This window comes from Ascaphus truei, chromosome 12, assembly GCF_040206685.1.
Source record: "Ascaphus truei isolate aAscTru1 chromosome 12, aAscTru1.hap1, whole genome shotgun sequence".
Lineage (NCBI taxonomy): Eukaryota > Metazoa > Chordata > Amphibia > Anura > Ascaphidae > Ascaphus > Ascaphus truei.
The window spans coordinates 37,057,056-37,072,759 of record NC_134494.1 but is presented as its reverse complement, the minus strand read 5'-3'; the positions used below and the strand labels follow the sequence as shown (position 1 = coordinate 37,072,759).

The 15,704-nt window shown below is 39.4% G+C and overlaps 1 protein-coding gene across 1 annotated transcript in view; it reads left to right on the top strand.

Moving 5' to 3' along the window:
• Positions 1–15,704, top strand: part of DCDC1 (doublecortin domain containing 1) — a 262,271-nt gene that overhangs the window by 116,794 nt on the left and 129,773 nt on the right. The window contains 2 exon segments of the mRNA XM_075567322.1: positions 6,876–6,968; positions 11,591–11,761. Of these exon segments, the coding sequence (XP_075423437.1) occupies positions 6,876–6,968; positions 11,591–11,761 (264 nt within the window).

Below are 15,704 nucleotides of genomic sequence, written 5' to 3'. Positions count from 1 at the left end.
AATACAAGACGTTCAAGAAGTTTAGAGGCAAAAGGCAGGAGGGAGACAGGTCGATAGTTAGAAAGACAGGTAGGGTCAAGCTTGTTGTTCTTGAGTAATGGTATGACTGTTGCATGTTTGAAGGAGGATGGAAAGGTTCCAGAGCAGAGGGAGGAGTTAAAAATGTGTGTGAGCGTAGGGATTATAGTAGGAGCTAGAGGTTTTAGGAGATGGGAGGGAATGGGGTCAAGAGGGCAAGTGGTAGAGGGAGAGGAGGCGATCAACAGCGACACATATATACACATACACATATATATATATATATATACACGGGTTGTATGTCATTTCCCAGAATCCCTTGCTGCAGTGGAAGCACTGTATGCTGGGTGATAATGGTGAAAGGCAGGGTTGCAGACCTGTCTAAGACATGTGAATGTGATCTTTTAATTTGCTTTATATATATATACACACACACACACACACACACACACACACAATATGATTTATATGTGTGTATATTTATATTTTTATATACAGTATATACAGTATATATATTACAATTATCAATAGTTGGTATAACACTCGCCAGTTTGATTTTTTTTGTTTCTGGTGGCGGTATAGAGAAAATGGCTGGGACTCCTTCCTTGCCTAGAACGCTGTTGCAATATAGAATATTTCTCCTCTGCACACAGACTTGTTAATCAGGAATCAATTTAAGAATTCATAACTTATTTGAGCAGACAGTGACAAGCTTGCATAACGTTTCGGGGGTGATCCCCTTCGTCAGGCCTTCCACCTTATTTCTGATTAACAGGTCTGTGTGCAGAGAAGAAATTATATATATATAAAATCGAAAACACATAGACGATACCGTTCTGTGGCTAACGAAATGCTTTTATTTGTGCGAGCTTTTGAGATATACTGATCTTTTCTTCCAGCCATGTAACAATGAATGAAGCCAAAAAAAAAGGTTTTTACTTTAAAACAGTGCATACTGGAATATGATCGGCTAACACGGTACCGATACCTCTACATCTCCTATCTATCTATCTATCTATCTATCTATCTATCTATCTATCTATCTATCTATCTATCTATCTATCTATCATCTATCTATCTCTATATATATACAAATGTAAGACATATGATATATATAGATATTCACACACATTCATGATATATATTAAAAACAATTGTCATGTTTTCTGATTTTGAAGCACTGACTTAGAAAGCTATAAGCAATGCTTTGAAACATTTTGCTATTCTGCGTACAGAACACAAGATTAGTTTAATGGCGTATAGCATTATCACACCATCTTTTGAAGTCAGAGGCCACTGATTGTCACCATCTCCCCCCCCCCCTCCCAAAAATAAACCAGAACAACGCCATTTTAGTCAATGATGCAATTCAGTGGTGAATATCGATTTGGCAACATCACAGCTGCTTGTAATAAGTGGGATGGACGCTACGTTTCTATGGGTCTGGAATTACTTTTCGATTGCTGGGGCCACAGTGTTGGTACTCGTATTTTCCTGTGCCACCTTTCCTGATCAATACTGAATCACCCAGCGGATAGTAATTAGGTTTCAGAGAGCCATTCAACAAAGATCTGTGTTGACTGCGATAGACAGAGCCAAGGAAAAGGTCACACAAAATCAGCAGCCAACTAAAAGGTGATGGGTAAAGAAAAGACCCCTTGCCTGAGAAGTACTTAGCTCTATTTTAATTACTGTAATTTTCAACAAAAGTCAGAGAGTGAGATGATGAAGTGAAGCACTTTCCTCCCTGCTGTTTCTGATGAGGCTTGATAGGCCTCGAAATTACGCATTGACTCTCCCGTTTGATTTCTCCCAGTGTTTAGTGCTAATAACCTGTAGGCCCTCTCTCTCTTTTTCCTTCTTTGTACCTCTCAGTCTTAGTGTCACTGCAGTAATTACACTGTGTGAAATCTGCACTGCAATCACAGCTGCCAACTTGTAGCTTCGCAGGCTGGGTCAGCCTCGGCAGCAGCAGCAAAATAAAAAGAGCTAATAGCTGAGAAAGAGAGAGAGAGAGAGAAAAAATGTCTCTCTTCGGTTTCTGCCGTAATGCATTGTAATAGAATCCATCGTTTCAACTGTGTACAAACATTCTGGGGTTCCTGCGGGAAGCGGGAAAGGTGTCGGCGTTGTTGTCCTTTTTGCTGTACATAAATAAGATCATAAGAATGGATAATTACAGTTATAATAGAGTCATGCAGGCATGCAAGGAATTGGTTGCAATTCTCTACTTTAACACATTTAATAAAACTCAAAGCCGCTCCGACTCGTTCTCCAGAATTCTGCGATCGCTGAATATGTGGGGAAAGCTGCAATGTCGTGAGCGTCGGGGGCATTGTTTCACTGGAAGCCCTAAATCTCACTGGAAAGTTTCCTAACGAGCAAGCGTTTAAAAAGAAGATGTAGGATGCTGCATGCCTGAGTGCTTGCAGATGAAGTGTTTGGTGCGTTTCACACACTAGTGAAGGTGCATTCGCTGTTACAGACATGTTAATATCACTTATATAAGCTATTCCCACCTTTTAATCAGGCAGCCTTACTTTCTTCTCTTACTCGCGTGTGTGTTATAATATTCAACATTTAAAGCAGGTTTGAAGCCCTGATCTCCAAGGTTATCTCACATGCACGAAAGTGATTTATACAAACCCTCAGCGATCAGACCACTGACGCTAAAATGTCTGTAATGGAGAGAAAGGAAACATCATTCTGAAATTACACACCGTCAATGCAGGGGTTCTCAACGCCATTCCTCAAGACGCCCCAAACAGGCCAGGGTTTCAGGATATCCCTGCTTCAGCAAAGGTGGCTCAATCAGTCCCTGCTCCAGCACCGGTGGCTCAATCAGTGGCTCAGTCTTCAACTGAGCCACTGATTGAGCGACCAGTGCTGAAGCAGATATGTCCTTAAAACCTGACCTGTTGGGGTAGGGAGGGCCTTGAGGAATGGCGTTGAGCCCCCCTTATATAAGGCATATGGCTTCAACTTCATGATAGACATTCATGTTATTGATTTGATGATGTACTTTTTTGTTTGAAATACGAGCATGTTCTGTTCTGATAGTGCACCTTTTTACTGTAGTTCACATTTTCCCAACTTTCAAAATGTTTACATTATGTCATTTACTAATCTGTTGCTGCTGTGAATCACCGCCCCCACCCCCCCTCACCCCCCTACCCCTCACCCCCCCTCCACCCCCCCTCCACACCCCCCTCACCAAGATATGGTTGAATCTGTCCTGCAGTATCATGTCCTTGGGATTTTTCTTGCAGCCACGTCTGTTTTCCCATACATTGGCCGCGATGGCAAATAACAAAGCCTTCACTTTCCCCCAGTTTTGGGACAAAGTAAGATTCATTCTGAGAGATGCAAGGGCTTCTTCAGCTCAACAATAACACACAATGAGTTATTGACTTGTTTATACGTGGAGGCCCTTTTCACTAACTAACTCTGACTCCCACAGTCTGGACAAATGATTGATTTCGTTGTTGGAAAAAGGGAGATCGCTCTTGCACCAAACTCTGTAGTGCAAACTACTTTCCCTCATTTGTTCCCTTGGTGAATAGAAAACCCTATTAAAATGCACTTTTGAAAACTACCTGCAGCTGGTCTTTATAGTAAGTTTTGTATATATAAATAACTAATTTGTGCCACTCTTTTGTCTATTAACATACCGTTGGAGAATCGTGTCAATGCATATGAAGGTTTATTGTCATACTGTGTATGTATATTGATATGCATGTAAAACATTGTTTGGAATATTAACCAATAAGTACGTACTAATTGGTGAACCCTTTCACGTGGGGATATATATAATGTCGGCAGTAATTTATTGAGTTTCTCAATGGACAAAAAAAATCCATGAAATGTTAAAAAAAATAAAAGTTAAAATTGTCAAAAGATTTAAAAAAAATAAAATAAACTCCGTAGTGTCAGAGTAATTAATGATTATCGTCTAGTTTACAAAATTAGAGATGAGGGTTTTAAATGTCCATGTGACAGTGTTCTCCCCATAAATGCCAGCCATAGAGACATTTATTAAATGTCTGAGAGATCTTGTATGAAGACCCTCAAGCCCAATGTTGGGGGGAAATTGGAATCACTGCAGTCATCATTTAGGGTAGTCAAGTATTAAGGATATCTCTGCTTCAGCACAGGTGGCTCAATAAGTTGAAGACTGGCCACTGATTGAGTAACCTATGCTGAAGGAGGGATACCCTGAAAACCTGACCAGTTGGGGTGTCTTGAGTACTGGAGTTGAGAACCTCCGAGTTAGGAAATAGTAAACTATTACAAATGATCCGAGATTGGTACGTGTTGGGTATTTTATTCAGTATACAGTTTCGATACAGGTATTGGTCCAAGAAAGACTCAGTCCCCTTGTAGACTATAATAGCTGTTATTGCATGAGGATAGGAATTGTTCATTAGAAATAGTAATTTCCGTATAAAAGTCATGTCATATTCAGTTGTGACAATAGAAGTGCTATGTGTTCAAACGTTCATCACATGCCTTAGAATTTTCTTCCTAGCCATCACAATTCTTATGACTATCAACTTCCAGCCATTTAAATTTACTTGGAAGAGACACCCGAAAAAGTGTTATTTAGTCTCACCACAACGACAAGTGGGGATTTTACTGTCTACTCCTAATCTGATGCAGCCCACAAAATTAGTACACGTTGGTTAGAGGGCTACAAAACACGAGAGATGTGTCAACTTATCCTGTGCATAGACGAACTTGGCGAATATCGCTTATTTTGGTTCGTTGAAGAAGTTTGTTTCGATACTAACGCTTGAAGCAAATTCTATTCGCGTTAAAGTCAGCGGGTATCGCATTCTCCATTACCTTCACTTTCCAATTCGATTAAACGTGTAAAAAATAACCCTGTGTTTTAAGTCACGGGCCTGCTATTTTGCCACTATAAAGTAGCTATTTTTATTCGTAACGTTTGGGCCATTTCGGTAGAACATTTTGTGCCTGACTTTTCGCATTTGAACATTGCACTGAGAAGGGATCTGGGCAGGTGCCAAGATCGCTGAAAAACACCACACATAATGTACATTGGAGGGAAACATTGTAACAGCAACACTGGGGCTTTTAAAAGTTATCCAATTAGCTAAGTACTGTATATAGACCAACTTAATATCATTATAGAGCGTTGCTTTTTTATTTTGGAGCCGGGCAATCTTTGCTCCCCCTAATAAAGAAACAAGCAGTATCCTTGTAATTTTGGTCTGAACTGATTTAGGATACTGTACCATAATCTCCAACTACCCCTTTAGCAGGGGCTCTTCGTGTTTTGGGGTCCTGTAAGCACTGAAGGTTTTGTGTGTGTGGTGAGCTGCACAGGTTAGGTTATTTCCATAGGAACTGCTTGGAAGTGTCTCCATCCAGCAGCAACTACAGTGGTACAGTACCGTTCGTATTGTCACGTGCAAAATGTTGTATGTGCTGAACAGTTTTAAGTTTAACAAACCCTCATTTATAATATTTGGTTGATTAAATAAGCAGAACGGAAGGTGGATTTCAGGATGTTGTAGTGATTACAATTTAGGATACTATGAATGTATTGCATATTATGCACGTGGCTAATATATTGTAGTGCCCAGGTTAATCTCCAAATCACATACATGACATGAATGGGGATTTCAGAATGTTGTCATTTCAAAGAGACCTTACCCAACACTCCCCTGACTTCTGTCTTTTACTTTAATTGTACATGTTAATAACCAACCCTTTGCTAAGATGCACACAATATTCCTTGTGTCTCCACTCCCCTCCTTCTAGATTGTAAGCACCTTGGGGCAGGGACCTTTTTTCTATTAATAATAGTCGTGCCCCCCCCCCCTTTGTATAGTGCTGACAGTGTACAGAACATGAGTCCCTGCCTCGCGGAGCTTACAATCTATGTTTTTGATGCCTGAGGCACAGGGAGATAAAGTGACTTGCCCAAGGTCACAAGGATCCGACACCTGGAACTGAACCAGGTTCCCCCGCTGCACACTCAGTGTCGTTGTCTCAGTTTTTCTTAACATATAAGTACTCTTTTGTCATGTACAGTATGTATGTATGTATGTATGTATGTCTGTCTTTATTTATATAGCACCATTAATGTACATGGTGCTTCACAGCAGTAATATATGTGACAATCGAATAAATAATTAATAATACAAATAACGCATAAAGGGGAGATGTGCTTCAGACATAAAAGCAACTTTTAGGAAAAGGAGTCCCTTCTCCGAAGAGCTTATAGTCTAATTGGTAGGTAGGAAGAACGTACAGAGACAGTAGGAGGGTGTTCTGGTAAGTGCGTCTGCAGGGGGCCAAGCTTTATGTATGAGGTGTATAGTATCAGCCACAGAGCTACTCATATGCTTCGTTAAGCAGGTGTGTTTTAAGGTGGATCTTACGATGTTATTGTCTTCTCTCCCACATGGTACTGCGCTGCGGAATATGTTGGTGCTCTGCAAATTAAAGATAATAATACCAACACCAATACTTCATGTTTCATTGAATTGTCCAGCATTGGAGTCGAGGATTTTCTGGGCTGCTGTAGCAGAGACTGGGTGTCACAGCATCTCATCTTCTGCGTCCATGTATTGCTACATTATTTCTGATGGTCCATTGATGAATTAGAAGGTAGATTCAACATACATCATGTAGGTATCTGTGAATAGAAATGTGATAATCACATCATCTGCTTCAGGCAACATCATAAGCTTCATATCTTGGTTCATGAGCATCCATTGTGATTACCACCTTGTAATTCAGTTAGCAATCAGTAATTCTATATATAATATTGTTACAGCAAGCTCAGTGCAAATCAAATCTTCTTTCTTTCTTGTTTCATTTTGCAGCTTGAACATTTCATGAACGGTCTGACAATTGAAATCACTCAAAAGGAAATACTTTCCATGACAGAAGAGGAACTGTATACCACACATAAAGAAGTAAGATAGTGATCAATTAGGTCTCCGTTTGCATCATTACCAACTCAACCAAATGACAAAAATTGCTCAATGACATTTAAAGACCTATCTTAAAGTTCATTACACTCCTCAAATATGCAAGTACAGATTTTTCTGCATGTCACAAAATCGATATTAACTGGGACCTTCCCAGGCAAACCTCTGAATACACGTTCTGAACCATCACAAACCCAACAGTTTCATCAAACTCGACTAGAGGGGGGGAAAAAGTAACGTATAATATTATTTAAATATCAGAATAACGATTTCTTCACAGATGTTTTGGTAAATTGTGTTACTTTTATGGAAAGTGTTTTTTATCATTTTCTTTCTTGAAAAAAAATAAAACATTTAAATTGTAAGTAGTTTCTCAGAACTGCTGTTATGTAAAAAAAAAAAAAAAGACATGGTAACCCAGTGGTGCCTTAGGGTCTGATATGTTTCAAACCATTCCAGGATCAAATGGGTTAAACCAAAGTCTACTTCTTACGCAGCGCACGCTGGGAATTTGACAGCATGGTGTATAAATGAAATAATAACACAAAAGTGGGATATTATTCCATGTAGATTCCAGAAGTGTAGGAACCACTTTTATTTTAGGTAAAAGCGGAATTTGCCAATTTTGGTCCATTAGCATCAGAAGCTTAAATACGCTACCAACTTAAAATGAGGAGAACGTCACCGCTTAATGAATAATACATGTACTTAATGCCCTTTTCTATAAACACGTAACTGTTATCTTGAACATGATTCTCTTATTATCATTTTTTGCAATCATCTGTATTTATGTACGATCAGCCTTGACATTCTTATTGTCTTCAGCCCATGTGATTTGGGGGGGTCCGATGGGTGAACAAATGACCACCCATGAAGATAATGCTAATCTTGGCTTGTTCAATAGCTGGGTAAGGGTGTTTTCTAGGCTGGCAATCAGATCTTGATAACATTTGGCGCTTTCACATAACATATAAGAAGGTATTGTTTTTTTCCCCCCCTGTTTGCGCTGAAGCAGCTTTTGATCGCGTCATGTTCTGCGTTGTAAATCAGTGTCACCTAGTGCAGCATCTTGCTACGATTCGAATAAAATCTAGGGTCAATTAGACACCGCGCTGCTCTGTGCTCGCATAATGACGGCAACACATTTTCAGATGCATATTACAGACGGAACATGATTAACACCGTGAAGTTCTTACACTGTAGGGCATGCATAATTGCATATATATTTATTGTGTGTGTTCAGTCTGACGTCTCCGCTGAAAATAATTATGGGGCGTTTAGCTTCACATTGATAAACTTTCTCCCACACATGCTGCACACCTTAGACCAGAGGTGGGCAACTCCAGTCTTCACGGGTCAGGTTTTCAGGATATCCCTGCTTCAGCACTGGTGGCTCAGCCGAAGACTGCACCCCCTGTGCTGAAGCAGGGACATCCTGAAAACCGCACCTGTTGGTGGCCCTTGAGGACTGAAGTTGCTCACACCTGCCTTAGACTTTGCAGAGTAGCCGAAGACTGCACCCACTGTGCTGAAGCAGGGACATCCTGAAAACAGCAACCTGTTGGTAGCCCTTGAGGACTGAAGTTGCTCACACCTGCCTTAGACTTTGCAGAGTAGCTGTGGATATGTGTGGGACGCCCACACATTAAAATAAAACATAATCCACCCCATACGGCCACCCTCTTTTCTTTCACATGGTCAGTGTAGGGTGTTTCCCCCCAAGTCCTTTTCTGCGGTAATCTACTCATTTACCGCAGACCCACCCAATTCCTGCACAAATGCCCCTTGCACGCTGTGTTTTTACTAAAGAAAGCACAGTAAAATGTGCAGAATGTCTCTGGCACAATGAAAGTGTGTATTTTTTCCAAGGTATGGATACGTAAGCCCTCTTTTGTGAATAGCGAGGATAGGGTCAGATAATGTTTGAAGGGAGAGTCTTTATGCGTCCCAGGCCTGCAGGTTTCCACATGGATGCTTCTACACACAAACAGATTGAATTATGAACAGACCTATTAATGCGGAGATCACCAGAGGTCAAGTTTTGTCTCCTTTTACTTCCATTCAGAATTTCTTTTAGAAAAGGGAAAAAAAAAAAAAAAAAAGGATTTGCAATAGAGGAAAAAAAAAAAAAAAAGATTCCCGAGTATTTTTTTTTTTTTTTAAATCTACTTTATCAACATCTGAGAGCTAAGAAAATAATAAAAAGAAGCGGTTTGAATGTGAATCGGGGGGAAAAAAAATTCTACCCATATCTGTAGAACGTGCTTTTATGTGAAGCCCGTCCCTTAGCGAAATGATCATTCTATACATTAAACACACGTGGAAGATCACGCGAAATAAAAACGAAACATTCACCCGGAGAAAACGTCCCCGGCGCTGTTAGTTTGAATATATTAGTGCAATTGTTCCCTTATGGGGCCTGTTGAAAGCAAGCAAAACGCGAATACGCGAATACATATTCTTTGTTGGAAGTTCCCGGCAAACTTGGGGATCCATTGGGCACAGGGGGATGGGGGGGGGGTGCTACTCCACTCCTCAAGGGCCACCAACAGGTCACGTTTTAAGCTTCAGCACAGGTGGCTCGACTGAGCCACTGATTGAGCCATCTGTGCTGAAGCAGGGATATCCGTAAACCCTGATCAGCTGGTGGCCCTTGAGGACTGGAGTTGGCCACCCCGTCTCTAGTCTGTATACAGCACTTCTCTCGGAAATGTCCTTTTCAGTGTGTGTGTGTAATGTACACCGGGCAATTTGGCATGGAAGCCTTGTATTTATATTGCTCTTATTTTTATGTTTCAATCCCTGTAATTTTGCACCTTTCAGCTGTTTTATTCATTAATGGCAAGATATAGGGGCTATATTTAATAAGCTCTGCTACCTTCCAGCGCTGGAAGGTACCTACAAGCCCATTCCCCTAAATGGCCAGTAAGGGGTTTTCTAGTACTGGGAGTGTCCTATGGATTAGCACTGATTTAGTAAATATGGCATATAATAATGTATAGCCTATATGCCTAATATGGCCTATAATGTATAACCTATATGCCTAATATGGCCTATAATGTATAACCTATATGCCTAATATGGCCTGTAATGAATAGCCTATATGCCTAATATGGCCTGTAATGTATAACCTATATGCCTAATATGGCCTGTAATGAATAGCCTATATGCCTAATATGGCCTGTAATTAATACCCTATATGCCTAATATGGCCTGTAATTAATAGCCTATATGCCTAATATGGCCTGTAATATATAGCCTATCCCAGGTGTGAATAAAAATGCTTTTGCCCCATATCTGTAAGGGACTTGAAAAATTATTATGAAATCATCTACACGATGATAAACATATGTGGAAGACTGTACGTATTACCTGCGCTCCTCCCTTTAGGAAGTGTGCTGCGGGTAAAAGTATTGGCCTTACATACAGTATATAGAAAACAAAAGAACAATTCCTGCGCTCCTACCAATTTGGGCTAAAATATACTAGCGATGTTTACATTTAGGACCTAAGTCTGTGTGACAAAGGAGTCATTTGGTTGCATCTTTTGATCAAAACATGATTCAAGCCACCAAACACATTAAAAAAAACAAACCAACATTAAAAATAGTCCTAAACTTGTATTGACTCACTTTAATTTTATTTATAAATAAATCTCTCTGTCTTCCTTTAGTACAGCCCCAGAGCATCAGCACGGATCCATGCTTTTAGAGACGCAGCCCAATTTCGTTCATCCATATGATATATTGTGTTGTAAATGGCTTTTAAATTTCCCTTTTGTATTTTGATCTATTTTATCCGCCATTAATTGAATATTTTGGGTGGAATAATACTTTTAGAGACTCTTCAACATTTCCACTATTGTGATTTATATTGTGATTTATTCTCATAAATAATATAATCTTGATTTCGGCTATCTGAGGGTTTTACTGCGACGATCTCTATTCCGTTCGGTCTGTGATCAGCTGTTTTTGCTGAGCGTTTTTGGAGTTAATGATTTGATCCTACATTTGAACAGTGATTAAACTTGAAATATTGATGTTAGAATGGTACAATTTTTTTTTTTTTATATATAGATGAGTCTTTTCACTGCAATTTAGCTGTGAGGTGGGATTAAAAATCTGCGTACAGAGGCCCGGAATCCAGAGTGACATGTTTTTTATACTATACTAATTTTGTAGGACATTAGCTACTGAGAGGTACATTAGGCTCCTAAACCCTTCTCCTTGATCTCACTGCCATTCTACCTTAGCGAAAATCCATTCTTCTTTACTTTACGAATCAATGCTTCTATTTTGAATTACAGCTTCAATGCTAAAGGTTACATTTTCATTGAACTAACAGAATACATTTATGTTCTTATGAAAGACTAATTTCAGATAGCAAATGCATGATTTTTTTTTTATAGCGCATGCCTTCAATATTCTTAGTTTAATTTAAATATTTTCTAGATTGCAGCGTTGATTATTATCTCATAAGTACACCAAGTCTAACGTACAATTCAATTCTCCCTTCAACTGTTTGTGTTTCGTTTCCAGCCTGTGTCTGCGCGGGATGACATCAACAATTACATTGTGCTAACTGCTCTTGTAATTTAACTCCTTCAGGTGAATGAGCTGATTGATGAATTGAAAACAGCTATCAAGGAGCACAAAGGACAGCTCTCTAAACTTGCCCCGCAATTACAGGCTGAGCAAGAGCAGTGCGCCACTTATCTCTACCAACACATTAAAGAGCTCCCAGGAAGCGCGGTCCTGCCGCAAGGCCTGCACCTAAAGGTGGGTGCTGATTACTGTTCTGCCCCAGGGCCTGCACCTAAAGGTGGGTGCTAGTAACAATTTTGCCCCAGGGCCTGCACCTAAAGGTGGGTGCTGGTTACTATTCTGTCTCAGGGCCTGCAACTAAAGGTGGGTGCTAGTTACTGTTCTCCCCCAAGGTCTGCACCTAAAGGTGGGTGCTGGTTACTGTACTGCCCCAAGGTCTGCACCTAAAGGTGGGTGCTGGTTACTATTCTGTTACTCGTGCAATACAATGGGATTCACACACAGCGAGGAGCTAATATACTCTTACAAAATATATATACGTAACATGCATTGTCTTATTTAAATAATGTATTGCCTCTGCACTCCTAATGACTTTATATACCATCATAAACATTGTATGGTATTTGGTGGAACAAGCAAAAAAAAATGGCACACTAATATTACTGCAGAGGCTTTCTCCAGCCAGTAGGACGTCCAGCCTGTGCTTGTGATCGTTCCCGTACAATATAAAAAAAAGTTCTATTTTTCACCTTCTTTGTTGTCTCCTTAACAATCCATGTGCAAGAAAATCCCACCGCATCTTTCATTATAGTGTTTGAAATAATCACCATGTTTTTCATTGAAATACTGAATTCACATTTTCTGCTAGAGGTGCCAGCATCATATTACAAATCAGTATATTGCAACAAAGTAATACATTCAGCCCTTTGCCTAAATGCATTTGCATTACATTATATATATATATATATAGATATATATATATATCTATATATCTATATATATATATAGATATATAGATATATTTATATATATCTATATATATATATATTACTTTACTATGTGGGAAATTAAAAACACCTTGTATCTGCAATACAATGCAACAATTTGTAAATCTTTTATTCCACGTTATATTTGTATCTCTTATATTATTTGACCTGAAGCAGAGCGGAGAACTCTAAAATTTAAATTGTTAGTCCAAATAACACCGGTATCGCCTAATACTGAAGTACTCATTACTCTGCACTGTTGCAGAGTAACACGGCTATTTCTACTTCCTTTATCGCTCATATATAAAGCGCAGGCTGTTTTTCATTAACACTCGTTTAAGTATCATCAACTTATCTCCCTCCATCCCACCCATTAATGTTATTCATATATGACCAAGTGCTGTGTTGGCCTCATGGGGCTAAGAGAGCTGCTGGCGAAGGCAAATCTTTTTTTTGTCTTTTATCATTGTATAAATTACGGTCAGTGGGCAAAGTTAGACGGCGCTGAAGGACGGGAACACGACTTCTTTTCCCCCCATTACTCTTTAGTTGCACACTTGCATTTCTGCTGCTTTCTAAATGGACATGTGTTTATTTAGAACCATTCTCTCTCTATCTGTGTTCAGGGCACAGAACAATATAGAATAATACAATAATATGTTCTGCGATAGATATTGCACACATCACCCTAAAGTATGTTCCAGGAGCTTTGCCCCAATGTTTAACAAATGCAGATTTTGTTTTAAATTGGGGACAGGATCACTCCTTTTTTTTGTTTTTGTTTAAGCCTCTTTGTTAAATACCTAAAACAATATTTTATAATAAAAACATAATAAGCATGAACAGACCATTAGGGACAAGCACGGCAGATGCAGGTATTCACCATCTTTGTATTAGAAATCATTGCAAGAACTGTGTGAATTTAGCTGTACATACGCCACCTTGGCTAAACATTTCACAGGCACTTTAAAAGTCACTTTGTCACTGACAAAAAAAAAATGACAGATTATTGTAAAATCGGTGTATATTTGCAACGTAAGGTGCGATCACATTTTGTCATTTGTTTGTATGAAATGTTTGGATTATCTGTAGAAATGGATTGTTGCCAATATCTCATCGATGCCAATATCTCATCGATACCAATACCTCTCATCGATACCAATACCCCTCATCGATACCAATGAACACACATGAAAAAACTCAAGATTTTACCAAGAAGTCAAGTTTTTGGGATATCCCTGCTTCAGCACAAGTGGCTGTCTTCGACTATACCACCTGTGCTAAAGCAGGGATATCCTGAAAACCTGACCCATTGGTAGCTCTTGAGGACTGGAGTTGGCCTCCCCTGCATTAGCCCATGAAAAACAAATGTGTGCGCAGAAAGGTGCAGGAGATCGGACATTTGTCTTGTGCGGGTGTTTATTCCCAGAAGCACAACAGTTGTAATAACTCTGAAGTTAAGAACCTAACCATGCGGACTTGTCACTTTAAATGACATGTGCATTGAGATTGCTGTGTAATTGTCAGTATTGCAGAATAAAAATTCTTTTTTTTTTTTTGTGCCATTTATCAAAGTGACAGTAAACATGTTTTTGTTATAGGGATAAGAATGACTCCACGTTTGTATGTGCCAAATCCCCCTGAAAACAGTAGCCAGCGTCATTTATAAATCGGGCAGTATTTTGCAGCAGAACTGATCTGCAGCGAACCTTTCACAAATTCCCCCTTACCATGCATTTATTTAAAAAAAAAAAGTAGGTTGCCTAGAGCAGGGGGCTCAACTCCAGTCCTCAAGCCCCCCCCCCCCCCCGCCCCCAACAGGCCAGGTTTTCAGGATATCCCAGCTTCAGTACAGGTGGCTTAATCAGTTGCTGTCAGTATAGGTGGCTCAATCAGAAGCTCAGTCAAAGACCTGTTCTGAAGCAGGGACTGGTTGAGCCACCTGTGCTGAAGCTGGGATATCCTGAAAACCTGACCTGTTGGAGGGGGGTTGGGGGCTTGAGGACTGGAGTTGAGCACCCCCATGACCTACAGTACATAGCAATCTAAAGGGAAAATATTAACTCTCACCGTACTGCATCTATCAGTGAGCAGATAATGCCATTTGTTTAGAGAAAAGTAATATGTAGATAGAGAAGATATCTTATGTTTAAGCCAGAGACAGGCATTTGTATGAATGCTCACAGACAAAGCCCACAAATAAAGGGAATATGTTGGCTAGCCTTGCAGTGACAAGGATTTCATGCACATATGTACATGTTTCTCTGATTATTTTTATACAAGTAGTTTATGTCAAATATATATATATATATATATATATATTAGTAGTAGTTTATGACAAATATATATATATATATATATATATATTAGTAGTAGTTTATGACAAATATATATATATATATTATATATATATATATATATATATATATATATATATATATATATTAGTAGTAGTTTATGACAAATATATATATATATATATATATATAAAATATATATATATATTATAGGATCTGCATGGAGATGCCGTGCAATGATAATCATGACCCTTTAAGGGCAGGGGGGCTCAAACCCACCCAACAGGTCAGGTTTTCAGGGAATCCCTGCTTCAGCACAGGTGGCTCAATCAGAGGCTCAGTATTCGACTGAGCCTGTGATTGAGCCACCTGTGCAGAAGCTGGGATATCCTGAAAACCTGACCTGTTGGAGGGGGGCTTGAGGATTGGAGTTGACCCCCCCTGCAGATTCTAACGTCCCACTAGAAATATTTTTGGGGAAGCAGCTAGTATTTTCTCCAACAACAGTATAAGTATGTGTATCTTTAAATGTATACGATCTCTCTATCTATCTCTATATCTACACAGCATATCTATATATTTACATCTCTTTGGTGTGTTCTTTAGATCCTTCATGCAAAGATTTTCTTCCCTGTACCCACAATTAGCAGTTTGGAAGTGTGACCAAAAATAATCCTTTTAGGCATTTTTTATTTCGGTGAAAAATACTGAGTTAATAACCTGTTTCTTCCCGCGCTGTTATGACATGTCCCCGGCAGCATATGTTATATTACAGGTAATGAGGTTTCTGTTTTGCAGTGTTTGTATGACATTCCCGTTGTGATGTCACATTGTACGAGCACAAGGATTACACAGCGCTGCAGAATGTGCCCGTAACTTGCAAATACAGAAGAA